The 27,325-nt window shown below is 35.2% G+C and overlaps 1 protein-coding gene across 5 annotated transcripts in view; it reads left to right on the top strand.

Annotated features, from left to right (window-relative positions):
* The window catches only part of PTPN3 (protein tyrosine phosphatase non-receptor type 3), a 157,735-nt gene extending 136,757 nt beyond the window's left edge, over window positions 1-20,978 (top strand). For 4 of the 5 annotated variants that reach the window (XM_063163824.1, XM_063163834.1, XM_063163815.1 and 1 more), the window contains exons 20-27: window positions 1,123-1,289; window positions 3,880-3,970; window positions 4,217-4,278; window positions 5,132-5,278; window positions 7,384-7,512; window positions 13,484-13,629; window positions 14,244-14,379; window positions 18,263-20,978. In XM_063163824.1, coding sequence (XP_063019894.1) covers window positions 1,123-1,289; window positions 3,880-3,970; window positions 4,217-4,278; window positions 5,132-5,278; window positions 7,384-7,512; window positions 13,484-13,629; window positions 14,244-14,379; window positions 18,263-18,340 — 956 coding nt within the window. In that variant the 3' untranslated portion in view covers window positions 18,341-20,978. The remainder of the gene's footprint in view (window positions 1-1,122; window positions 1,290-3,879; window positions 3,971-4,216; window positions 4,279-5,131; window positions 5,279-7,383; window positions 7,513-13,483; window positions 13,630-14,243; window positions 14,380-18,262) is intronic. The other variant, XM_063163804.1, reaches the window with a different exon arrangement.
* Window positions 20,979-27,325: the final 6,347 nt, after the last annotated feature.

Here is a 27,325-nt window from a genome sequence, read left to right as displayed (position 1 = left end):
AATATGCAGGATTTTAAGCCAGTATGTTTAAAAATGGAAAACTCATCCAGCTTGGTATTGCTTGCTCCATATTTAAACACCTGGAGATGCCAAGAGCTTTCAGATGATGTCAGACTCTTAATTTTGTTATTTGCTTTCCTTAAAAGGTATGGTAAGACATTAGCACACACAATTACACAAAGTTCCTGATTGCATGAAGACATACAAATCTGAAGGGATTAGGCATTACTAGGAAATAAGAGGGAATGAAATAGCCTAAGTGATAGGTACTTCTGTAACACTGGCTTTATTTAAAACTTCTTGTGTTTCTAAGATAGAGGGGCTCTTTATTTTATTTTCTACTGGCTTTATGCAGCATTTAGTTTTCCCTTAATTTTCTAGTCCCCTTCCAACTTGCAAATAAGAGAAATCTTAAAGATGATCCATGGCCCCATACCAGTAATTTTTTATAGGCATGAGCATAACCAGCTCCCCATTCTCTGAAGTTTGGCAGGTGTGAACTCTTCCCATCACTGCAGGATAACCACAGCTGGACATGTCTGGTCATACAGTGCATTTCATAGTCAATTATTATTGACTAATAATTCTTTTTAACTTTAGTTAGTTCCTTCAGTGTTTGCATAAGAAATTGTAAAAGATAATTGTCTTCTCTAATGGCAAAGGAGTGTGATGAAGGGATTTTTGCCTTTGTTTTGCTGTTGGAGGTCCAAACTGAATGAAGTTTCTTGTAGAGATATTCCACTAATTATGATCTACACTTCTTTAGGTAAAACTCCCTTGTTTTTTACCATGGTGGATGTTGTGTTTCATTAGCCTATTTAGCTGTTCATCAGGCAAGACAAAGTTGCAAAAACCTCCTTGTACTAGGAATTCAAGTTCTTTGCCTTCATAAACAGCCATTTGGAGTTTTTCTTTCAGGAAGGTCATAGGCACATTATACTCTTTATAGTTTCTACAGTAATATAGTACAAAAAGAAGCGTGATTAAACTGTGGCTTTTAATTATTTGCTTTTCTGAGGTTTTGCAAATTCTGTTGTTATTTCAAGCTAGTAAATTTTAATATCTGTTAAAAACACATTAATGCTCTATGTAATGGATTATAACTTCATACACATCTTTCAGTAGTTAAACAGTTTGTGGATCCCATATCAGAAGATGAAGCTGATTCCCACACCCTGCCAGAATCTATTCTTCCTGTCTGTTCTGAATACGGTGGTGATACACTGGAGGAGTCTATGGAGCAGCTAAGAAGAGGGCTACAAAGTGGCACTGTCCTTATTCAGTTTGAGGTAAGTAATACTCAGCTCTGTAATGCTGCGAGTGTAGAACAATAGCTGTAACCAGTGAGTAATGGAGGGGCTGTAGTTAGTTGCAAATCTCATTGTTCCTCTTCAATCTTATCTCAAGAGAGCAACAATTTGACTTGCCCATCAGTTTCACACTTCACTACTTAGAATAAGGAAGAATGAGTTTTAAGTCTTAGACAAAATACCATCTGCTGAGAAAAATGTATTTAAGTTGTTTTTGGCTCAAGTAACCAAAGTTCACTAAATCACGTTTTTGTTTTTTTTGTTTTTTTTTTTTTTTGTAGTTGTTTAATTGAGTAGAGTAGTGGGATTTTCACAGAGGTCATTTTTGCACTTTGTTTCCTTTTCTATGTTTTTCAATGTGTTAGCTTAGAAAACTAGCTAATAAAATTTTCATATTTTATTAAATTAATTCCCTCAGTGTTAGTATAAGAAATTCCAAAGGATAATTTCTCTGCTTCTCTAATGACAATGGAGTGCAGTATGTTTGTGGTTGCTTTACTGTTGTAGATTCAAGCATTTGTAGTAGCTCTGAATAAACCTTAGTTTATTATGCTTTATAAAATTGGCATTGGGTTCTGGAGTAACTCCTTCTGCCACTGAAAACTTGTCGAACAGCAATAAAATTTCTTCCCCTTTTGATATTTTTTTCCTTTACTTTTTTTGTTTTAAAGCTGGAAAATTTAATGGTAACAGCTGAAGAGTTGTGGTATTGTTTATTGTATAACCACTCTTTCTTTCTATGATTTCTGAGAATTAAAATTCCCCTGGTTTTAAGGAATTGTAGACAATGGTTCATAACTGCTTTCCAAAATCCACAGTACTGGATGCAATGCAGCAATTACAATGAATCTGTTGCTACTGCTATTGAAGTTGTAGCTCAAAAATATGAACTGACTTTCAATATCTTCTTAATTGTCAAATTTCTTGACTAAATTTGTACACAAATTTCCTGCAGTGAACTTCATAGGATATTTGATCCTTTATGATATTCTGATAAATGATATTGTGATATTCATAGGATATTTGAGCCTATATTTTATCTTTTTTATGGCAATATTTATAAAAGGATTTTACAGAAAAAATATGAAAGCTTTTTGAAATCTAATGAACTAGGGTACAGCTTAGTGGTCTTCTTGCTTTGAGTTCATTGTTTAGTGATCTTCAGAAGCAGAGGCAATGGCAGTGTCCACTCATCAGCTTTGGTGACTCAAACTCTTTTTTCACTTTAGTAAAATAGTAAATAATTAGCCAGTAGACTGTGAATAATCAAGTTTTTCCAGAATATCTTCCTCCATTTAGTCAGAATTTAAGAAGTCTGTCAATAGCAAGTGACTGTTTGCCAGGCAACAGTGAAGCTCAAGAATGGTTACTTGACTTTAAATTATTCTTCTCTGTCTTCCTAAAAAAGGCAGATATTGCATCCAGACTCTAGTAAAGTGGAACTTGGCTTACAACAGATAGAAGCTTTTCTATTACATATATTATCAAGTTCTCTCCTCACATGGCTTGTTCAACTTGCATAAGTTGAAAAGTTCAGTGATCTGTGAATACAGAATTTTAAGGTCCAGAAAATCTCAGTAGAATAAATATTTTTGTGTATTGCTCTTTTTCTCTCAACCAGAAGTATGGGATTTAAGCCTCCTATTTGTTTCATTCCATTTTATATATGGAACAACATTCAAAATCTTCATTAAACATATGAGTTCATATATAATGAACTCTGTGGTAAGTGTTCAGTGGCACATCCAGATTTAATAACTCAGTCGTAAGGTGCTTTCATGTATATTTAATACACAAAAGCTATAGTTGTTATATATACAGTTCTTGTGGGTTTGTTTGGTTTTGTTGTTGTTGTTTCCCCTCTGTACCTTTTTTTATCTTGTTTGATGTACATAGAAGCAAATATCATTAGGGTTTGAATAGATCTCCAAGATCATAGAATCCAACCATTAACCTCACACCAACTTCAAAATTTTGGTTATACACACATTATATGTACCCCATTACTGTGTCCATTTACTCCAGATCAAGTCTGCAACATAGGCCTTGGCCCAAAAGCAAAGAAGTCACATGTTAAGAGATTGATACATTGAAGTTGTAGTTTTTTAGTTACTTGCAGGATTGAAATGGATAGGTTTATTCCACAGAATAAAACTTTTCTGAAACTTTTGTATTATAGTTGATTCCAGAGAGTAAGTCTGTGGCTATTTTTTTGTTCTGATGCCATTCACTGCTCCCTTGTTGCACCCTCAATCACTGTTGTCCTTCTGGCCTGCAGTTCTAAAAGCAAAAGGCAAACTTGCAGAGCAGTGGTTTATATCAATGATGCTCACATGCTGTTTTTGCTTTTTTCCTATAAATTTTTCTAGCTATCTTGATGGGCTAGCAACAACAGAAATTCTTGTCATGTTAAATACAAAAACCTCCCAAGTGAATTTTGCAGGATAGGAAAACATTAAAGAAAATATGTAGTTTTTTCAGTCTATGTATTTTTGTGTAAATGTAATTAGTGTGTGTATAGCATAATCACATCCCCCAAAATCTTGTAATTTTTCATTCTACTTTGCAGCAACTTTACAGAAAGAAACCAGGATTGGCTGTTACATGTGCAAAGGTACCTCAGAATATGGACAAGAATAGATACAAAGATGTTCTACCTTGTGAGTCTAAAGTACAGTTTCTGCCTATTTTGCTTTTTAAAACTGCTATATTGAACTTACTGATTAAAGATTTAATTATATAATTGAAGTCATGTAATTGGTCATTGTATGTTCTAAAAGGTAATTTACTCTGTTTGTATTCTGCTGTTTGTGTTTCTGCAAGTCCTCAGGTTTTTTTAAACGTAATAGAGGGGAAGTATATCTCTTAATTGCTAATTTTATTCCCTCTTTCTTGTGTGTGTGCAGATGATGCCACAAGGATAATATTGCAAGGAGATGAAGATTACATTAATGCAAATTATGTGAATGTAAGTCATACAGAGACCTGCATTTACTCACTTTCTGTATTACTAAGCAGAAAAAAAAGGCTTTTTTAGGGAATAAGGATATTTTATTTTAATTTGAGGGATTTGTAAATGTGAAAGATGTAAAATTTCATAACCTAAAAAATAGTGTCTGTTGTGAAACAGGTGACCATCCTAATACACAGTGAGTGCTGCCATGTAGTGATACACTGTGATATGTGCAGAGTTTTTAACCAGTAAAAATTCTTTTATTTTTCCATATACTTCAAATGCTTAAGTTGTCTCCATAAAATGAAGCTGTTTTTTCCCTCTAGATCTGCTTATGACCATAGCTAACTATGAATTATCCAGAAGATAAACTAGAGCCTTGATTTTCCTAATCAATCAAGTGTAGGCTGGGAGTCAGGGAAAAAAAGGAGGAAGATGTGTATATATTTCTGTCAGATATATAAGCTAAGCACCTAAATCACAGAGTCAATTATTAGCATCCTGTGTTTAGTATCAGGCAATAATCAGCTTTGCTGTACCTTTGGTGAATATACCCCAACATCATTCCTTACTAAATATTAAAGAAAATTGAGAAAGCTTTGCAGTTTCAAGTTTTCAAGTACATTTTCACTATTAATCTTCTGCTCATAGTTCAACATGAAGGACTACAGAATCTATGCTTTACATCTGTTGTAAATTAATGATTTAAAAGTTTTTTACATATCAAATTGTAATCTTGATTGTCTTATTACTTAGCTTTTTTGCCTTCTTCCCTCAAATCTTCCTTGAATGAAATGCAAAAGTTAAAAGAGTACTTGAGTAGTGAGAGTGAACGTAACATAGAGTGGTTTTTTTTTTCTCTTTGTAGATGGAAATTCCTTCTGCTGGCATTGTGAACCGGTACATTGCTACTCAGGGGCCTCTTCCACACACATGTGCACACTTCTGGCAGGTAGTCTGGGATCACAAATTATCCCTGATCATCATGCTAACAACACTCACCGAACGAGGGCGGGTAAGTGCCCAGCTCCTCTGTATGCTGAAAAATGTACTGTAACTTTGAACTTTTTTTCCTTTGTTGTGGTTTGTTAAATAACCCTAAAAGAGGCCAACTTATTCAGTTGAATTATTCTTCTGAGGGCCAGGCTTTCTGAATTACTTAGGGCAGATAGTCCTGATTTTGCTTTTTGTTGTGCTGCTTCGCAAACAAACCAGCTGTCTGATAGACAGAAATCACTGCATTCACTCAGTTGTGCTGATCAGACTGGTACTACATGCTGTTATTTTTCTCCCTGAGCATTGGCCTCCATGTGGCAGTTTCTCTTCAAAAGATTCAGAAAATGTCTGGAAGGATTGAGTGGGTTGAGCAAATCTTCTAGTCTAGCTGTAAAAAGGAGTCTGCCATTGTGGTATTTACTAGTGGTTAGAATTTAGCTTGCTTATTTTTTTTTACATCTCAGGTTCCTTCCTAGAATTGCTCTGATAATTATTTTAATTATATTTAGATAAATTCTGTTTCTCCTGGAATTTTGGAATAGCATAGTGAAAATCTGGTGTGTTTTGATTTAATTTGTCCTTTGCAGTTTTAAAGATTAAGTTTTTAGATTAAATGGGAAGATATTGGTTTTAAAGTTTTAGAAGCTGAAATCTCAACAGTTGGATTTTTTAAGAGGTAGAGAAGGTGGTGACTCTCATATGCCTTCACTGTAGCCTTTAGCTGTATTTTGTATGTGATCTGTCCTACATTATCAAATTTATCTGGCAAACCAGTCAAAACTCAGTGTTTTTAGAAAGCAAGGGAGTGAGTATTTTAGGTCTTAAACAGCATAAAGATTGAGATGTAAGGAAATAGAGTTAAGCAGCAATCAGGTTTTCAACACAGTCACATTATGTAGCTGCTCATGGAAGCAGACATTATTGAACATCACCTGACATAGAAATGCTCCCTGCATCTTTTGATTGTATTGGTATATTAATTTCTTTGTATTGAGGGAGAACACAGATTATTAATAGTCTGGAGTTAATACTGTTAGTTGGAAACTTCAGTTCAATTGTTGATAGCTTCTAGTCATCCTGCTGGTACCTTTGCACACCAGACACATTTATGAGTTTTGTTTGCTTTCAGAAATTAGGATTTGCTCAGTTTGTGGGAGAACTTTCAGGCACAGAAAAAGATGTATATTCTTGTCAAGAATATCCCCATTGGCAAATGCCAAGCATTTTCCTAGTCCCTGGAGATTTTGCATTCCAGACTGTCTCTTTCCAATGGTGTTAAGATTTGTATGATAGGATTTTTTTTTTCCTCAGTAATGCTCTTTTTTTTTTTTTTTCCCAAAATGAATACATTATTTTGGCTTAAATTTGAAGAGGCAAGTAGTTAAGATAAATTACTACAGTGAAACTTTCAGGCATAATGGTTATAATTTGAATTTTCAGCCTCTGAAAATTGAGCTCTATTAAAGGCAAAATTAAGAAATTTTAGCTTTCCAAAAATTCCAGCTCATGCTACTCTATCAATTTAAAAGTTACAGACAAAAACAACTTTGAACTTTGTGCAAATTGCAGTGTCACCTCCAAGTTTTAATAATTTCCACAGGTGGAGATTCCACATTCTCATAAGGCTCTTGTTTCTGTGCTTGTTCTTTGTGGAAGTTTTTCCAACATCTAGTCAGCTTCTTTACAGTTGTCTCTTGTCCTTTCATTGTTCACTTTTAAGAAAAGTGTGGCTTTGCCTTTGCTATAACCTGCTATTAGATGGCTAAATTTAGGTTGACATTTAACCCCTGCATTTCTTTTCTTAAGACAGAATAAATCTATCTTCATTCTCCCACATTATGCCTTGAGAAGTCATTCTTGCAATTACAGATAAGCAGCAGACAAAGCATCATGCATCCAGTTTACCTGAATATTTATTATAAATTACCAAAACAGAAATTTATGGAGAACTTAGCCTATTTTGTCCTGTTATTTTTCAAATTGGATGGAAAAAAATCTAACCAGCGAACTAAAACAGATTTAGTACCACTCCTTGAATTCCCTGAACCATAACACAAGAAAGAAGGCTGGAAATGGAAGGGCTCGTATACAATAGTTTTGATGTGTGCCTGATTTCCTTTACAGACCAAATGTCACCAGTATTGGCCTGATCCACCAGATGTAATGGAATACGGCTGCTTCCGTGTCAGGTGCCACTCTGAAGACTGCACAATTGCTTATGTTGTCAGAGAAATGGTCATTACAAACATTGAGGTAAATGCTCCTTGCCTTTAATCATCCCCCAACAAGCTGAATGAATACATTTATAGATAGGTAGATAAATGTTAGAATCCTAAATGCTAAGAATACCCATATGCTAAGATGAAGACTATTTGGCAATGTATATGTGTATATCTCTGTGTGGATATGATGTGTGTCTATAAACACACGCAGACACATTTTTAAAAACAGAATATGTATACATTCTATGGATCAACATGGTATGATTATTTCTTTAGAGCTTCTTCAAAGACACACCTTTTGAAGTTCTATAATACATTATGCTGTAATACATTATGCTATTATAATACAGGTACTGCAATAAGCATCAAAAGGAAATTTAGTGCTTTTCTTTAAACAGTTTTGCAATCACTGACTCTTCATAAGTACTTTGATTTATAAAGAGAGTTTTTTTCTTAAGTAACTCTGCCCTTTCATGGATGAAATACGGATCACTTGGTTAATAGCACATGCAGCTAGAACAGCTAATAAAGAAGTGAAGCATAATAAAGTTGTTTTGAGAGAAGATGCAGAATCTCACCACTTCCTTTTCATTTTCTTTAGTCAGATTTTTAAAAAGAAAAAAGTCCATATGTATCTCAATTGAAATGTGTAAAATTCGTGAAAAATACTTATATTCCATAACTCCTAATACTTTCATGCTAATGTCTAGAAATTTAGAAAGCAAAGAGAAGGCAAAACACAGCATATTGTGTTGTGAAATCCGTGTTCAGGTCACATCTAGCCTTCCCACAAGTTTGATTTTTGTTTCTAAGTTGACCTTCATTTCTATATGTTTTCCTTCTTCATCTCTTTTCCAAAATTCTATGGCCACAGGTATTTTCTAAAAAGATGAAGCGTTTATGCTATCCTAAGGTGTATAAGAAATTGCTGTGTACTCACCAAAGGCAAATTTTTACTCAGTCTTTTAAACTTCTGTATAGTTAAGTAGCTTTTACTGTTAGCAGAATTGCTAGTAGTAATAGTAAGTAGTAAGCAAGGAAAAGAGAATATCTGTTTTGAAATATAATATTTAATCCAGGTTCTTACAGCAAGATGACCAATCCTTTAGTCTCATACATTTATAACTTGACATTCTCTCACTTGACAGTGCATCCAAATTTGTTTCAATGTGATTAAATTTTCCTTTGCAGTCATAAACATGTGAGATGTCAGATGTCAGTCCTTAAAGGTTTTTCAGTCAAGACAGTTTACTCTACTTCTATTTCTAGATATGAGAAACCGCCCAGTATGGGAGCAGCATGATATTTGTTTCTCTATTTTGGCCAATTACTCTGTAAGTGATAAACCTGAATGTCAGCATAGAAGAAATTAACCTCATAAAAGTAGTGCTGCAACTATATGTACCCAAAATTTTAGTCCTTTTCCCGCAAATTATTTATTTGTAATCTTTCTAAATCTCATAAAATGAAGAAAGGTCTAATTTCGAGCCTCGTCTATTTAAGACCAAGATCAAAAGCTATACTGTAGCACTAAGTCTGGGGGTTTTTGGGGTTGGTTGAAGCTTTTTATTTTTAAAAAAAAGCTTCAGAACACTTTGGGGACAGAACAAGCAGACCAAAGGAAAGAAATCATGTAGTGAGAGTGCAGAGTTCAACACGCAGTGCACTATTTTGTAAACTGAGATATGTATTTCTTTATGATCCTTGACAAAATAGCTTGAGGCCTGAAACAAATTTTCATTGTTTCCTTTGAGATAAATGCCTTGCAATGGATGATTGGTCATTAAATCTCACTGCTTTTGAAACATAAAGAACCAAATAACAAAAGTAAGTGAGAAATGTGGTGGCAAGTGTACACAGCAGCACAATAATGTAGGAACAGTGGTCCAAGAAATGACAAATGCCATTTGCCAGAGTATATATTCTTTAGAAACTCAGCTTTAACCCTTGTCATTCAGACTCAGCTTTCAAGGTGTGTTTGTGAAGCTCAGTGGCAAAGAGCTCACCTTTTCCTGCTTAGGCCATTTCAGGGTTAATGTAATTTTACATTGTGATTTTTTTTTTCTCTCATTATTGAAGATTGTGTTGTAACTTTTGTGAAAAAGGACATTAACTGAAACATTGAAATGCAAAATCAATTGCTTGTTTTTAACATAAGTAAGAACTAAGGTTGACATTTCAAGTTTAAATTTCCTACTTTCTATATGATTATTGTGATTCTAAGATCTCTGTGTTGATTTTTCTGAAGAGCACACAAATCTTTTATTAATCAGGGAGAGTCTATCATTTAAGGAGAATGAAACAAGGAAGTTTGCCTTTTGATGTAATTGTGATAAGCAAGGCTGCGAACTGCAGATGGATGAAGATTGGATATTTTTGTGGCTGAAGGTCTTGACAGTACAGCTGCATTGCAAGTGCATTTGAAGCACTACCTGTGACAGAACATATTCTTTGTCAGGAATTCCAGCCCCAATGACAGGCTCACTGGAAATGATCATGTGCTTCTGAGCAAAATCTAGGATGTTAGCTTAACCACAATGATGAAGCTGCTTCTGCAGTTATATATCTTGAAAATGCCCAGGAGGCACAAGTACATAATTTTGTTGGAGTTATTTTGCTGAACATCTTCGCTGTAGTGACAGCAAAGAAGCACAATAACAAAGAGCTGGTGATGTCTTACACCTCTGTAGAAGTGTAAGAAAAACATGATATCTTACACCTCTGTAGCTCCTTACTAAGTAAATGTGGATCAATGCCATGAAGAAGCTAAATGTTGGCCAAAGGGCTGATAACAAATTGGGCAAATTACTGAAGTGTCACTGGACTCTGTTGTTTGGGCTATTTTTTTTTAATCCGTAATTTTTAAGCTGATTTGGAGAAATACCAAATACATTAATTCCATTGAATTTAGTCCACATGAATGCAAAAAAAACCAAAATTAAATAATTTTGGAATAGCAAGGTGTACAAGATCAAGTTAAGCAAAAATAGCAACCAAGCCATAAGCAGCTGTTGCTGTCTCACTTTCTCTAAGACTCATAAAACAGGACTAATAAAGCCAGATTTTTATGAAGAAAAATTATACATTTATCAGTCATTAGGATGATTGTCACTGAAAACCTCAGTGCTAAAAGAAAATATTGTGGAAAAGATTTAAACTGAGTTGTAGAGAATACTGGTCTGATTAATAACTTGAATATGAGAAGTTACCTCCTATTTTCCATTATCAGGTTGTACAAAGGAGCAAGATCTGAGAGGAATAGTGTTTAAAAATAAATATTGCTACCAGAACATGTACTGTAGGCCTAGCTATGGAACCAGTAACTACAATTCTAGCATTTTTTTTCATGCAGAAGTGCTAGATTTGAGTAGTTGTGATGGTCTTTTAATGTAAGTTATTTCCATGTGGGGTGTTGATTGGCTGACATTTTCTGTATTTAAAAACTGACTTTCACTAGACTTGAAAATAATGTGTTTTAAAAAAAGCCCAAAACCCTGCTAAAAATAACTTTAAAAATCTGGACTTCAGCAGAGTACTGCTTTGACATTTTCTGCGAGAGAGATAAAAACTCATGCATAGAAAAACTAATTCTAACATACACGAATATATTTACTGTTTACATTGCTAATAAAACATAAAGTGTTTTAAAATACTTGTGCATTTTGGAAAGAAGTGGAAAGCAGAATAGTCAAGTTTCAGCATTTTGAATCATCTCAGAAGAGCTCAACAGAAGAATCAAAACTGATCATGTTAAAGCACAAATAGTTGGAAGGCTGCACCGAAGCTTGAGGCATACCTGGAATAATTAAAAACCACCTGTATTGGTCTCTAAGGATGATTAGGGCACATAACCAAAATTGAAAATGCTTACACCAAAAGCAGCAGCTGTGAGGACGAAGTGCATGTTCGAGGTGTATTCTTACTCTGAGTAAGTCTTATGAGCTTTTTGTACCTAGTGTCTGTAAACTATTTGACTAAATGCAGTTCACTCTATTTGAGCCTGAAGTACTGATAAGTCAAAATTCAGTCAGCTCTTTCCTTTGTTCTAAGCTTGTAAAATGACTTTTTGCTTCTACTGATCACTGTAAGTGTTTCTCAGGTGTGCCACTGGCACTTATCCATGTTGTGTAGCCTTAAGTTCTTGAAGCACATGGAAAGCAACTGGATATTCAGTCTTGGATGATTTTCAAATTAATCAAGTATTTGTTTCACCAGGATGCTGTAATTCAAACATCTCTGATTTAAGAGAATCAGCTCAAACTCTTACATGTAATTGCTGCTTTATCTCATTTCCCTTTTGAAGAGGTTCTGATTAAGCAAGTACAGATTTTCCAGGGAGAACTTTTTAATGACATTTTCTATACATATTTTTGTATTTTTTTTAATCTGTAGCATTTCAGAAAAATGTGAATGGCAATCATTTGATCAAGGTCTACTTTTCTTACTCAGTAGAGCTGGATAGCAAAAGGCCATGCATGCTTTCTCATGAAGAGATCCTGGTCATTGTGCATCTTTTGATGACCTGGATGGTGGATCCTGATGTAATTTGTATTACAGTGAGCTTGGTCATTCATGTTAGATTATGTTGTCCATGTAGGCCTTATGCTGTACCTTTTAATTGTTGATTGCTCAAGCTTTGCTTTTAAGAAGCAAAGTATGAGCTGTGTAATTTTTCTTCTTGGCCCTGTGGGCAATTGTAAATTTCTGCAATTGCTTTGACTGAAATAAATGTATTCCCTAAGACTCTACTTAGTACATAGGGAGTACTTATTCCATCTTTTGTGTCCTACTAGCCTGTTCCCCAGCAGTGGAACATCCTCAAGTGGGAGAGGAAAACAAGCAGTCGAAGACATTTAAAACAGGTCATATATTTCAGCAGTAGAGAGCACAAGAGAAAAGGGGAAAAACCTTTTAAAGTCACTAGCATCTCAGAAACCTTCCTGTGTGGACACTAGGGAAAGGCCAGCTTTTATAGACTAATCCTGTCATAAAGGAGAGTTTTATTTCAGAGGGGTGCCAAATGTTAAGTCCGATAATGGACATAAAATAAAAGCAGGTAACAGCTTAACTATTGCAAAATGTGTGGCAGGAATAAAGGAGCATGAAGACTTGTCTCAGTTTGTAAAAATTGACATCCTCGCTGCATGATGCTTCAGAGCTCATGAGCATCTTAGGACTTTTCCTTCCCACCCTAACCAGTAGTTACATCTGTAACATATCAGTTCAACTCAATCTGAATGCATAGATGATTGAGTGATTTCATAATCAAAATTAAAAAAAAGCTAAGCTGAAAGAACTTCTGTAAAACCTCAGGGTTTTTACATATAATTCAAAAATTCAAACAAAGAACTCTGTACTACAGAAACTTTTAACTAATTATATTGCTTCCATACAAAAAAGTATTCTCCTGTGGATTATACAGATGTCATTCACATATGTACATTAAGCATGTGTGTATGAATGATATATATGTATATATACTGTTTTCTAACAGAAACCAGATTTAGCAAGTGTTGCAGGCAACCTTATTATACCTGAATCTGTAAGAGTGCACGGACATATTTACAATAGATTGTATAGCCCTAAATCCCTGTTATATTGGTATTGTCCTCAGTAGTTCTGCTGTTCTCAGTTGTTTGTTCCAGCCAGTTTTAAACTACTGTGCAGTACTGTTATGCTTATATCTTAAAGCATTTTACCTCAGGTGAGTCCAAATATAATAGGTCAACAGTCAATAAATAAAAAAAATTAAAATTTTCAGATCACAAAAGTTAAACTTCATACCTCATTTATTTAGAAAATGTTGTGCCTTATTAATTCTTTCTGAGAATTACATGTCCATACTTCACACTGAATTTTAAATCACAAACATTTTCTACACCATCTACCTCTTATTGCATCTGCAGAAAAAAATTGCTATGAAAAATATGACTTGTTTCTAGTAAACATTAATACAGGAGTCATAAGAGTGGCCATTTTTAAAAAACTTTATTGTATTTTAGACAGAACAACAGCACACCGTCACCCATCTCCAGTACGTAGCTTGGCCTGATCATGGTGTTCCTGATGACTCCATGGACTTCTTGGAGTTTGTGAACTGTATGAGGCCAAAGAGAGTAAAGAATGAGCCAGTTCTTGTTCACTGCAGGTACTTGTGCTTTAAAACTCTCATTTATAGATCCTTGAAAGAGATGAAAATAAACTGTGCAATACGAGCATTTACTGCTGATGATGGAAACACTGATGCTATATCTAAAGGATGAATTTACTTTGTCTTTCCTTTCTTCTGCAACCTTTTGGTGAAATGGCTTAGTCACATAATTATCACAGATCTGATAATCTGCAATTTAGTTTGTTTTCTGATTTTTATCCTCTACAATGTTGTAATCTCATTTTGAATGGTACTGCTAAAATTCTTTTCCTGCTGTTCAAGTGTGTGTGTGTCATAAAAGCAGTCAATTAGATCTTACCTTTTTAAAGACAAAAATATCAAACCTGTACAGTTTGAGCAGTTTAGTTGTTTAAAAATATATCTACTTTAGGTGAAGTTTTAGTTTTATTTATATTTAAAAATATTTTATTTTTAGTAATTACCAGAAATTATTACTGAAGTTGCTGTAAAAATAAACTTTGCACTCTCTTTGGATTTTACTAGGGTCTTCCTGTAATTTCCAAGGCTGTCCTACTATTAAGATTGTGATATGAATTTGGTGTTTTGCAAAAGCCTCATTTTATAGGCTGTTCTCCTGTTGTATTTCACAGCGCAGGAATCGGTCGCACTGGTGTGTTGGTCACTATGGAAACAGCCATGTGCTTAATTGAAAGGAACCAGCCTGTTTATCCACTGGATATTGTACGGAAAATGCGGGACCAGAGAGCTATGATGGTGCAAACATCAGTAAGTGATGGAGAGGAAGCATCATTTTCTGTGTATATACTGCACTTGTCAAGTTATAAAACAGGTCCAAAATTTTTATAAAGGATCTAGTAGTATGAATCTTCAGTTGCCATTATATATCAAACTTTATATCAAACATTATATATCAAATAAATTTAGCATAATTTAGCATAGCGGCAAAGGCTGCTTTTCTAATGAGGCATGTATTTTTGTATTTTTAAAATATCTCTTATCTTGCCATGAAAAGATAATTGATTTTGATACATTGTAAGTAGTTAGAATGCCCAAAGTCAGACTCGTACTGATCATCTGTTCCAGGTCCTTTGTCTAAATTCTCCGCAAGAAGATAGAGTAAATTTTTGCTTTTATTCTAGTATAGAACACCAATGGAAGTTATTAAGTTGAAGGTAAAATCAAAGTGTTTCTGGCCTGGTTTGAAAAGTAGGAAGTAGCTTTTCAAAAGCCCACTTTAGAGTAGAAATTCTGTAAGAACATATAGACTTCCTTTGTTTAAATTTTACCATTACCCAGTTGGAAAAAAACTAAAGGCAAGTTGTGTAGCACTAGTAACAGAAACATGGAAGTAGATGGCAATTTTAAGATGAAAGTGAGACAACTTGAGTTTGTAAGAGCCATTTTTTGTCAGCTTTTGAAATGAACATATTGACATTAGAGACAGATGAAGGATGAGAGATTGTTCTTTCTTTAGGAGAGGCTGGATGACAAGAATTCTGAGTGTGGGTTATCTTGGAGAGCTAAATGCCCTATGAGAAATGAAAGTAAGGGAGTTTAGACATGGAAAGTCAACAATTAAATTGGGCATTTCTGTCTCATAAATAAAATGGCTGAAATGCATTGAAATCAAATCCATTTGATCACAAAAATAGTTAACTTAAAAAGACATATTCTATTCATTAACAGGTTAATGACTGCAGAATTAGCATTATGATTAGATGTGAGGGAAATCTTGGATCATCAAAGGGCATAAAAGTGTCAGGATCTGCAGCTGCCTGTGTACCATTAGAGTGCTCAGTGAGCAGAGCTTGTCCGTGCACGCTGCTGGGACTCATGTTCATTGCAGCAGGAAAGGACCCTCTGGAAGAGGGTTGGGACTGTGTGGTTGGAAGGGAGTTGTTTGAAGGGTGCCCTGCCTGTTCCTTGCTGAAGTGGAAGCTGAGCTGGTGATAAAGATGGTCATGAGATGAAGAATACTAACTTCAAGTTTAAGGAAGCTGAGTGTTAACTTCTGGAGTTGCACCTGTCTATACCCCTCAGGTTTTAAAATTGCCTAAACAAGTTCAAGCTTCAACATTCTATAAGTGGTCCCCTTCTTGAGAATCGGATGTAAAAACCTGAAGTAAACTTCAGCTTGCCAAAGGACTGAATTCCTTTTGCTACAACAGAAATCATCCAGCATTGTCCTTTCACTCCACGCTTTGACATAACTGAAGAATACAGGGAATAGTAAAAAATACAGCTACAGTCAGGCTCCTGGTGTGGAAAACGAATACCTAAAATAGGATTCTTTACCTTGCTTGTTGGGTTACACAGTTTGCTGTCAGCACAGTCAGGAGAGGGATGATCTGTAGCAGCAATACTGTGAAACTAAATTTGCTTGTTATTTCTGAAGAAGGCAGATACTGTTGTGAAAAGCCAATGAGCAAAATTGGCATTCTGTGCTGTAAATGAGGCACAGAAGCAAGCCCTCAACTGTGAGAAAACAGAATACTAGAGAGCTGCATGCTAATATTTTGATCTGTCCTGGGTGCTCTATCCCATTCCCATGCCTGTGTTCCAGCCAGCCTCACTGCTCATATTTGAGATCCCGCTTAGGGTGTCTGGGAGAAGTTGTTAGAGATTCTTCAGTTGTAATAAAGGGATAGTTCAGTTTTAATAGCCTTGCCTAGAGAATGTTCAGCTGCCCTGTGGGGACTCTGTGTGTGCTCCAATTCTAAGGTGATATGATTTGCCAGATACATATTGTGACAGGGCATACTCAAAAAGAATGAACTGATCAGAGCTATTACCTGGTCAGTTTAGTGTCTGTTGTTAATCTTGTGGAAGCTGTAGCTTCTCAAAGACCCCAGTAATTTTGTTGCTGTGAGCAGCAAAAAAAGCAAATCCATCATTCAACCAAAATGATGAATCTATAACAAAGTTGGTGTAACTCTATGGCCTTTCATTAAAAAAAAAGAAAGATGAACCAATAAAGAGAAATTAGGTATGTAAGCAATGCAGAATACATTAGGATGTACATAATAGAAGTAGCTACCAGCTGAGTGAGCAGTAAGAATACATGCAACAGATAAGAGCAAGGAAAACAAGTAGTCAGAGATTGAGTCAGAGGAAGCAATGGTGAAGTGCTCATTCTTTTATTTGTTCATAACTTGATCACCCAAGTTAACAGAAGTATTGAACAGAGAGCTAAATACCACACCTGGCTTGTTCAGGCAGTAGAAATATGGAAATGACAATAACAGTGAAGAGACAAGGTAATTAAGAAATAAGAACAAAGTGTTATTGAAGGTGGGAGTAATTGACTGAAAGGTTGAAGAAAAGGCAGGAAAATCGAGATGCAGAAAACTCATTTCCACCTTCCTGTTTTCCTTTCAGTTTTTCTGTACTTAAAAGAAAATGTGTTGTGTTATGTTTTGGACAAGAATAACATTCCTAACTGTTGGTATATAGAGGCAACCTAAGGTCCTTCACAGTCCAAATGTTATCTTTTTGCCCTGCCCTTTGGGAGATGGTGGGAGAATGTTTCCAGATGCTTCAGAAGAGTTGATGGGAGCTGACAATACAAGAGCAGCTGGGAGAAGATTTCAAAGATGGAAAAAAGGGATATGAAAAATAGGAAGCTTTGCTTCTCTGTATATATGTCATGAAACTTTGGAAAAAATGGTTCATTTGGGGGTTTTGACAATAGTAGTTTCACAGAAGTGAGGATGCTTTGATCTTTGCAAGTTCTTTTAAATTTCAATCATCTTGTGTTCTCAGGATTGTGTTAGTCAAAAAAGTTTATTCAGGCTACCTGGATTTTTAGTTCTGCACTAGTCCTATTGATAATGTCTCCTTGTATCACTTTGTAGGAAGAGGCTTACAGGCTAATTGTTTTTAACAAGTAGTTACGTTACAAGGTCGTGGAAGAGCTAGTCTTTGTAATAGTATAATGCGGGAAAGAAACTCTAATTTGTGAAGACTTTGAGATCTAATTGAGATAAAAATGTTGAGTGAGAGAAAAATTAATGTGGCTACTCATCTTCAAAAATATTAATTTGAAAGGTTTTAATCCCCTTCTGTTACAAAAGGAGATAAGTGGTCTGATCAAAAACTGAAAATAAAGTGACTCCTTCTGCAGTACTCTAGGTTGTTTGGGGGAAAAAAATAAGGGTTTCTGTTAGGTAGTCACACCTATAGATACTGTATGTCAGCTTTAAATGTGCCCAGTAATGTGTAACTGCAAGATTGGCAAGCTCAGAATACTCATAATAATCAGATAACTACCAAACCCCTCCCAAAATAGATGAGCTATATAAAGAAGGTAAATATCAAGTTAAATTTAGTCAAAAGTCATGCATAGTTTTTACAAATAATTTCTTTTCCCTGAAAATTAAGCACGTATTATTTTAGTTTGGGGAACTATATTTTCCTTGGTGTGTGATTTTTTAATGCTTGTCCTTCAAGGAAGAGTAAATGTCAGCTTTGTTTACTGTGAACACAGACAGAGGAGTAGAATTTTCTCCTCCCATCCTTGTAGCTCCTCTGCTGTCATTGCTCAGGAAAAAAGGAAGTTGTGGATCTGTTAGTCCTATTCAATAATACTGTCTAATCAGCAGTTTAACTGAACATCCATAAATGGTTTTGTGTTTTCTTTCCTCCACAGAGTCAATACAAATTTGTTTGTGAAGCTATTCTTCGTGTTTACAAAGAAGGATTGGTTCGACCACTGGATTCCAGTTAGCACAGCAGTGAAGGATGATTTTTTTTTTTTTTTTTTTTTTTTTTTTTTTGCCTAAAAAACCTGCTCTTTAAGTAAAGCAAGGGCTTGTTTCTGAAAGCAACTAGAATGGACTAGAAGCCCATGAAAAGACAGATGAGCACATATGAACTGTGGCACTTTAAATTTCTCAAGAAGATTGCTAAATCATGTACAGTATAACAAAGTCACATAGATAAATATATGACAGCAATTGTGTGTAATATGCTTTATTCACATAGACAACCATAAGCAATCATGGAAACTCTTAACACATATCTTTTACTGCCTTAAACACCCTTTACTTTGGAAGTTACAAAGTTCCTTGTGTTTCCTTTGAAATAGCAAAAGGAAAACTCCTATTATTGAAATGGTTCATCTTAAGAAGGTATTTAATATATTTATATCATATGAAAGCTCATTGAAGGTGAATATTTGTAACTTTCTTATTGGGATACTAAATATCCATGGAACTGTAACCTTGACTAAAAGGCTGACAAAGAGCTTTAAAGGTTAATGCATAACTACTGTACACTGGGCTGGAGAAATTTAGTATTCAGTTACCGTAAATCTATTAGTGAGTATGCCAGCTGTTATAATATGCTGCTTAGAAATCACATCTACTGTATGTGATGTGAAAATAATGCTGCAGTTAGGCATTTATGCAGGTGGTACAGTCTACATCTTCTGTTGATCAATTTTAGTTGCAACTCGCCCTTTTGACAGTGACCTACTTCATACAGTTTTAGTTATTGCACCCCTTTTCTTCTGTTTCTGCTGTCCATCTCCTTTATAGTTTTCACTGCTGTTCCTATATGTGTACTGAAAACATTTTAACTTAAAATGAGGTTTAATTCTCTGTCATGTTTGTTTCCATGTGTATTTATGAGTTCTCAGATGTAAATGTGGATTAATGTTGCACACAAGTACTAGACTTTTGACTTACTGTATATGCAAAGTAGTCTAATCCAATACTGGAAGAAAAATTACTACTGAACCCATCAAATACGTTGCTGCTATTTCAAGGTGTGAAGCTTACAAGGGCACAGGTGTTGCTAGTGTTCAGATGGCGATAAAATATCGACCTGCTGCCCTCCAGCAAAGCGCTCTTTTCCAGCGAAACACGACTCCCTTTTGCAAGAGTTCTCCAGATTTACTGTGTTTCTTGCTTATACAGAAATGCAGTTAAATTCACCTGAAGATTTACATGGAAAAAAAGAATGAATTTGTTCATTGATGAATAATTCACCCTAAGGTACACTGGTCTCTATTTCATTTCAGATGGGAGAATTGGACTTTCTGAACAGTATAACCACATTTGTATAATGTTAAATTATTTTGTGTGTGCTTTTTGACTAACCTGAGATAGATATTAATTTTTTAATAGTGTTTAAAAAATATTCTAAGGGACTGTTTAAAACTCTGTTATTTAAAAAATTAGTCCTACATAGGGTAAAGTTTTTATGGGGCATATTAGCCAGATGTTTATATGTATAAAAGAGAAAATTAGATAATTTTTTTTTTCAGAGAGATATATATGCACACACATATTCAGATGTATTTCAGAATTATGGTTTGTATTATGGATATTATCATTTATAGCTGGAGTTTCATTATAGAAACTATCACAGCTGTACAATATGCATCTCTCATATTACTGGAAGTCTATGGTTTTTTTCCCTCAGGAGGTAACTAGAAAGTGCATGTAGGATGAGCTAAATTCCTGACTTGTCTTTTGTAGGCTTGATGCTTTCTCCAAGATTACAATTTTAACTATAGCTGAAGAGGGTATCTGGTTACTGTTTATTGATCAAAAGAGTTTTAATTGAGATGTGCAGAGTAGTTGGCAACATGGAAACATTCTTGGCTTTGTTAGCTTGAATGGTGAATAGATTTGTGCTCATCTTTACATAGTTCATTCCAAATTTCACTTCGACTGGAGTTTTCTGTAATATTTTGTATCATTGTCATCTGGCTTGATTGGGCATAGATTAAAAACCAAAAGACTGGTTCACTCTTGTCTTGCTAAATTGCATCAAGTAGCTCAATCAGTCTGTAGCTCCAAATGTAAAATGGTAGTCGACGTGCACATATTGCTTGGGAAGCTTTGTTACGTGTGTGCCTGTCTGTTAAAACATCTCTTTTTTGGTTTTTTTAGTTTTCCTCTGCCCAGGTCTCAGAGTCATCCCTTGCAGTTGGCATGACTTGCATTTAATAGTTTGTCAAGAAGTGAAAAAAGGCAAGAAAATAAATTGTAAGAAAATATTTAGAGCATCTTTGTGACTTTCATGGAAGTACTCATGGTTTCTTTGTGTTCAAGGTTATTCCTATATTCCAATTTCTATTTATGTTTCTTCATGTTTAATATGTACTTACCAAAGCACTGTAAATGTATTTCTTGTATAATTCCAGTCTCAAGATACATGGTATAGGCTTGACTTGGATTAGTATGTGTGCATTTAAAGGATGACTGTCATGTTATGACAACAAATGCTGCTCTTGTTTTGGTAAACTTGGATGGGTTTGGTAATATCATTGGGGAGCTCTTGGATTTTAATAACTTGTTTGAAATTGCTGGCCACAGAGAGAATGCTCAAAGCTATATAAATAGTAATCTCTACAAGTTTTTTGTTTGTTTTTTTTTTAAATACCTAGAAGGAAATATTAACTACACAAGTATCTTGTATATTGTGTCCATCTTTATTTCAGTCTTGCTGGGTTTTGCACATGTACCTGTAGGATCCATATGGGAGAATTGAAGGGGTTTTGTCTTCTCTCTGTAGTGTGTGATGACTTTGCACTGAATGAAGTATGCCTTAGATCTGATCTTGCAATGAAAGCATAATTACGGAAACATCTTACTGCTGACTTTTGTTTTCACAAAAATTAGGAAATCATGAAGATATAGGTTTAAATGGTTGGTTTGGGAGGATTTTGGTGGGAGTTAAAACTTGTGAGCACAAAGTTTTTAATTATCAAGCAGTTGGCAAGTGGTAGAAGATGCTGTGAAGAAAAGATTTTGTATAACCTCCATAAACATTTTACCCTTGATTTTCCCTGTGCTGGCATGGTCATGAAAATAAGTATTCAAAATGTCTGGTGTGGTGGTGGTGGATGAAGAGGGAGCAATAAACCCTTGACGTTTTCATCACTGTGAAATACACTAACATTTATTTCTACAGAATTAAACAAATTTTAACTTAGTGGCTTTATATTTAACGTGGAAGTAACTAAACAGCCTATTCAGCACGTCTTCAGAAATCTCACAGAGGAACACTTCTGAGATAAAGGTGAAAGGGACAGGTCTTGCTATGTTAAAAATAAGAAAAACCGTGCCCTAAACCATGAATGCCTTTTGTGTAACCAGATGTATGAAATACAAGTCATTAAAATACAACCAAACCTTGAATAGTGATGGTGTTTTACCAAAAACAAAAAAATTGTAATCTAGGGGTTTGCTTTTAATTACCCTGTCTTTTAGGTGTTGATACTAAATTGTATGCAGTCAAAATGTACCCACAAATTCAGCAATAAGTCTTCATATGCACTCAGTTTTTTAACTGTTGGTTTTCCTTTTCTGGTGCCTCATATTTCCTACTCTGCAATACTTGGTTAAATATATATCTATTTTAGAAGAACTCTAGTTCTGAACTATATAATGAACTTTGCATTGGCTTTATAGTATCATACTATTTTACAAAAAAAGCTCTTCCCCATAGACAGTATTCTTATGTCAGACTAAATGCATAAATGTTCAAAATAGGTGCATGTGGTTCATATTCAGACAATTATAATTTAAACATAGTTATTTCACTGATAATGGCTTTATTTTTCTATCCTGAAATGCAGCATTTAAGTGCGAGTTTATTTGATTCTTTCAGCCTTTCCAGAAAACATGTGCTGGGAAATGTTTATATTTTGATTAGTAACCCGCAACCAGTCTACTTGGTTAAAAGCATTTATTAATTGAAGCTATACAGAAGGTAAAATTTTCATTAAATATTTTGTTCAAAGGCCATGTGGTTAATTAATTCATTATATAAAACAATGTTTTGATTATATGGGTTTCTTGCATTTAAGTTCTGACACTGATAGTGCTCAGCCATCTCAAATGACTGTCTGTTTTAACTAGTTTACATTAACAGTTTAAATATACCAGTCTAATGCAATATGATTTTTAGAGTACTTAGCACTGGATAAGCTTCAAACAGTAGCATCTGCAATCACTAAAGCCTGTCATTCTAAAGAAAAAGGAAGTTTCTCTGAATTAAAAGAAGTACCACATAATATCAATGGATTTGACCATTTTTCAGCTCAGACTACTGTGCTACATTGCTACTCAATGCTTCTGTGACAGTAGTGTTCTTACCACTCATATAAAGAGCAAATGTTGAGGATTAGTAATATGGGAAAAAACAAATTGTATAGACTGTAAGAGACCAGGAAATATTGTTGTCCTTTTTTTTTTCTTTTTTCTTTTTTTTAAAGACAAATTCATCTCAGGAGGGGACATTTGCTTGCAGACTACTTGAATAAGAGTTGTCTTAGTTTGTGCTTTATTTTGGGTTTAGATGCAGGCTAACCTTTAATTAAAGTTGTATTTAAAATATTAAAGTGTTTATTTTAATAGACATTAGTGAAACACTTAAGTTCACTGTTAACTGTTTAACTTGTGTTTACTTGACTTACATGATTTTGTTTCTTGAAATGTCATTGTTTTGCCTTATAAAATTACTTTGAGGTTTCCTACAAGTGTGAAACTGGCTTTGTCTCAGGCAGGCAAAGTGATGTTACTGTTGCTTAAGAAAGGATATTTTTCTTTCACCTGCTGAAGGGGCAGAGTGGTGTTCAGTCTCAGACTGATCTCTTTTCTAAACAGTGCTGCTAGCAGTGGTAGAAATCATAAAGATATATGGAAAAGCATGTAAGAAATGTTTTTCTTGGGGCAGATAAGACCTGGATTTAACTTAAATATAAAAAGAAAAAAAATCAAACATTGTGAACATGAAAATGTTTTTAACAGATAAAGTAAGGTGGAAAAGATATTATTTTTTTACTCTTTTTCCTTTACAATACTTTTGTGAGTGATAGAGAGCACCATACTGTTGACCGTGGGATTTAATTTTTGTCAAATCCACCTAGAAAATAATTTTAAGTGGAACATTTTCCTCATCTACTTTGTTTGTGCTCTTAAGTAACATTAAAAAAAACCTCTTAAATATTTTCCTCTTAGAAACTATATTGTCTGTTTTCATTTGATGTCTTGACTGGGTTGCCCTGCTGTTGAGGTTGCCTGCAATCCTGTTGAGGTTGCCCTGCATGCATAAGAGGAAGATGATGCTTTGTTAGGGCTATTAAACCCCTCACCTAACATCAGTTACCAACTTAAGCCAGAGTGGCATCATATTTGTATCAGCCTTTTGCAGTATAAACATTTTGTAAATAGTCCTTGGAGCTTGCTCTCCCAAGCATCAGGAAGTGGTCATGCACCGAGCTAGAATTTAGGCTTTAAAATAAAAAAGAAAAAAAGTTAACATCTAAATCTTCAAGTAAGGAATGACTATTTACCAAATTCTGTACAAAATATACCATTTAAAAGGAAAAAAAAATCGTTTTTCTTACAATATGCAAAGGTTAGCTGCTCGAAGTACCTTCCTAGCTGTGGGGGCAGCTGACCTAGTCATAAAGCAAATTGGCTCTCAGCTAGTGTGCAGTATGGCCATTAAAGCACAGAAAGTGCATCATCAGCCCAAATGCCTCAATATTTGTCAACTTTCTTGTACGTGGTTGGCTGCAATCCTGATTGCAAGGAAGTAAGGGAAAAGGGCTGCCTTCCTTTGGGAAAGAGAAACAGTAAATGCACAGTAAATCCACAGCCTAGACTGTTTTTAGTGGGGTTGTATTTGTATTATCTAACCTCAGCAGTCTGGTTCAAAGTGAGATTAGGTGTATCTGTATGGGTTTGCAAGGATATCACAGCACTTCATTCCAAAAACCCAAAAAAGCTCAGCCCAGCAGTGTTAATTGCAGGGGGCTTCATTTGCTTCAGTTAAGCAACAGGTGAGTGTGGCAGCACTTGGGTTAGTCCTGATCAGGGCCCTTCTAATTCAGAGCTTTGCATACATGATTGAAAACTTGGGGCTTAGCAGGAACTGAATTACTGTCTGTAGAAATCAGGTGGTGAATTGGTGTATGCACTCAAATGTAAATCTATTTCTAATCCCAGTTTTGCAAAATAAATGATGAGTATCAGTGCTTGCGTTCCAGTAACCTGTGCAGTGAGCACTACACATAATTTATTTAGATTTTCACACTTCACTGTGTAACCTTGATAGAGAAATACAAGGTATATAATGGGGACAGTCCTATAAAAGCTTTAAAAATCTGCCTGCCACTCATTCTCACAAATAATGTAATGGTTAAAACTGATTACAACTGATATGGAAATGTGTTTATAGTACTGGGATAAATTGCATAACAGTTGGGAAAGCTGAAGTTGTTTGGGATTTTTTGCAAGTTTCGAAGAAAATTTCACTTTTCTAGTCACTAAGCTTGCATTTTCATAGAAGTTCAGTTAGCATTTTTGTCAGCAAAATCTTGGAAGAGAATATCCATCTAGGGACTCTAGCTGAAAGTTTTTAAATTTTGTTTTCTTTTCCCTGAAGCACCCTATAGTTTCTTCTAGCATCTTAGGTACCAGTGCATTAAAGGAATAAAAGAATGTATTTGATGCATTTGGAAGGTAAGGAAAGAGATTATTTTGTACTCTACACTGTACTTTTCTTTTAAATAATTTGAAATGTAAATTGATGTTGATATTACAAAGTTTAATTTATTGTTTAAAAGTGTAGACACCTCTTGAATGTATAATTTTTCTGTTTTATTTTTATAGGAATAAAGGGTTGTTTGATGTTTTCAGTAGAGCTTTCTTGGGATTTGGAACTGTTTTGAAAAAAAATATAGTCACCATTTTATGCATATTGGTTATATGGCTAATGGTCAAATAAAGCATTTTTGGCTATATGGTTTTACTGTGGCTTATTCAAAAAGCAAATAAGAATTACATTTAAAAGTTATTGGCCTTTTTGATAGGAATCATCTAAGAAATCACACGTGGATCCAGCTTGAATTTTATCTAAGCAATCAAGCTTGAATGGGAAGTGTCTGGTCTATATACCACAGTAAAAAATGAAAACAAGCAAGTCACAAACTCTTAGGAATATTTCACTTGCAACAAGTTCTATGAAAGAGGATTTTCTTGATTAATTAGGTGAATATACCTTTGCAGTCTTGTCATGCAATGCTACATAACCATTTGAGTGCAGATTTTCTTTTTTGCTCCTACATATGAAATCTGCAGCCTGTCCTTCCTTTTGGGATTTCACGTGTTCTCAGGGGACTCACCAGCATGCCTGAGTAATCTTCTCCACCGTCTGTTGCCCCATGGTGGTGATCACGTTTTCACAACAAATCAGAGCCCAGTGATGCTGTTCTTGAATTATTTCTGTTTACATGCATATTGAAATGCAAGTTCATAAGTTTCAAAATAGAGAACACATTGAATGAAACACTAACAGATGGATAGAGCATTGACCTGAAAATATGTTTGGGATTTTGTTAAGAGCTGGGATGGTTGTCAGCCAGCACGTTTTGCTGTTTACAAGGCGTGGCTCTGCCTGCTGATTAGTCTTTTCAAGCTTGAGGCCAATAACCCTTCATGATGAAGTTATGAATTCAATAAAATCTCAGTGAAAAGGAGCACAAGGCCAAAACCACCTGTCTGGACAGCTCAGACACCGGATCTGTGTGCAAGTTGGGATCTCTTACAGGTACACAGCTATTCAAGATGAAGGTTTTGCTGGAAATCCAAATGAAGCCATTTATGGAAAGATGTACTGCTATCTTCACAGCTTGATAGCAAGATAGGGTGCAAGAAGGGCCTTTTGGAGGAGATGTGGCAGAAGTAAACTCCAAGCTTGTAGCTGTGCCATGGTTGATTGCTAGAGGGGAGAAGAGGGCTGAGTGTTAATTTGCTTTAACTTGCTGAGTGTTACACGCGATTTTTGGATATGAAAGTGTTCCATTCCTCTATACAAGGTAATCCTTTAAAATCCTTATGGTACTGGCTGCCCCTTATGGTACTGGCTACCAGAGGAGTGAGGTGCTCAGCCAGGGAGCTGGGAATGTGGAAGGAGTGCCTTTATGTAACTCAAAAGACTCCTAACAAGCAGTCATAGGCAAGAGAACCTCCCTTTTAACAGTCTTGCTTGAATTTGTTACAACTGGGAATACAAATGTCAAATGGCATTCCCCAGTATATATGTTATTTTCATGTCTAGCTTTTTCATGCCTTAGTTCAGTGATATAAGCATTTTCAAGCAGTGAATCAATTTAGCTTATCTTCCTTTTAGTACTCAAAGTAAAATATTTTAACTAATGTAATAAAAATTATTACTATCTGGTTTCATGTCCATTTGGGATTCAGTTTCTTTTTTTGGTCAGTCCTCGTACAATGCAATAAAACTGGCTTTCATATACTAAAAAATATTATGCAAAGGTGGCATGTGCAAAAGCCAATCTGCTAAGAAAACTTGTTTCTTCATTTTGAGTGGCAAAATTAAGAGTTCAGAGTTAGTCTCATAGGGTTCATTTTAACAAACTCATTGGGGAGAGTCATTTGGGGAGACTGGGGTCATTGCTGCTGATCTCTGGGTTCAGAGCCAGTTCAGATTCCTAGGCCCATCTTCAGGAATAAGGGGCACCAATATTCTACTGGAGCATGATAAAAGGCCAGAGTCCTCTGTACACTTCTGTACCTTTGTGTGGCCTGGCACTGCTACTGGGGAGCTCAAAGAACTGCAGCACTCTATTTTTAAGCAAAGGTGTTCTGATTTACTTCTATTTCATTGTATTTAGCACCCACCCACGAAAGATGCAGCATCATTTATAACAGGAGCCTTTTAGTTCATC

Source organism: Melospiza melodia, chromosome 1 (genome assembly GCF_035770615.1).
Source record: "Melospiza melodia melodia isolate bMelMel2 chromosome 1, bMelMel2.pri, whole genome shotgun sequence".
NCBI lineage: Eukaryota > Metazoa > Chordata > Aves > Passeriformes > Passerellidae > Melospiza > Melospiza melodia.
This window is presented reverse-complemented; position numbering and strand designations above follow the sequence as displayed.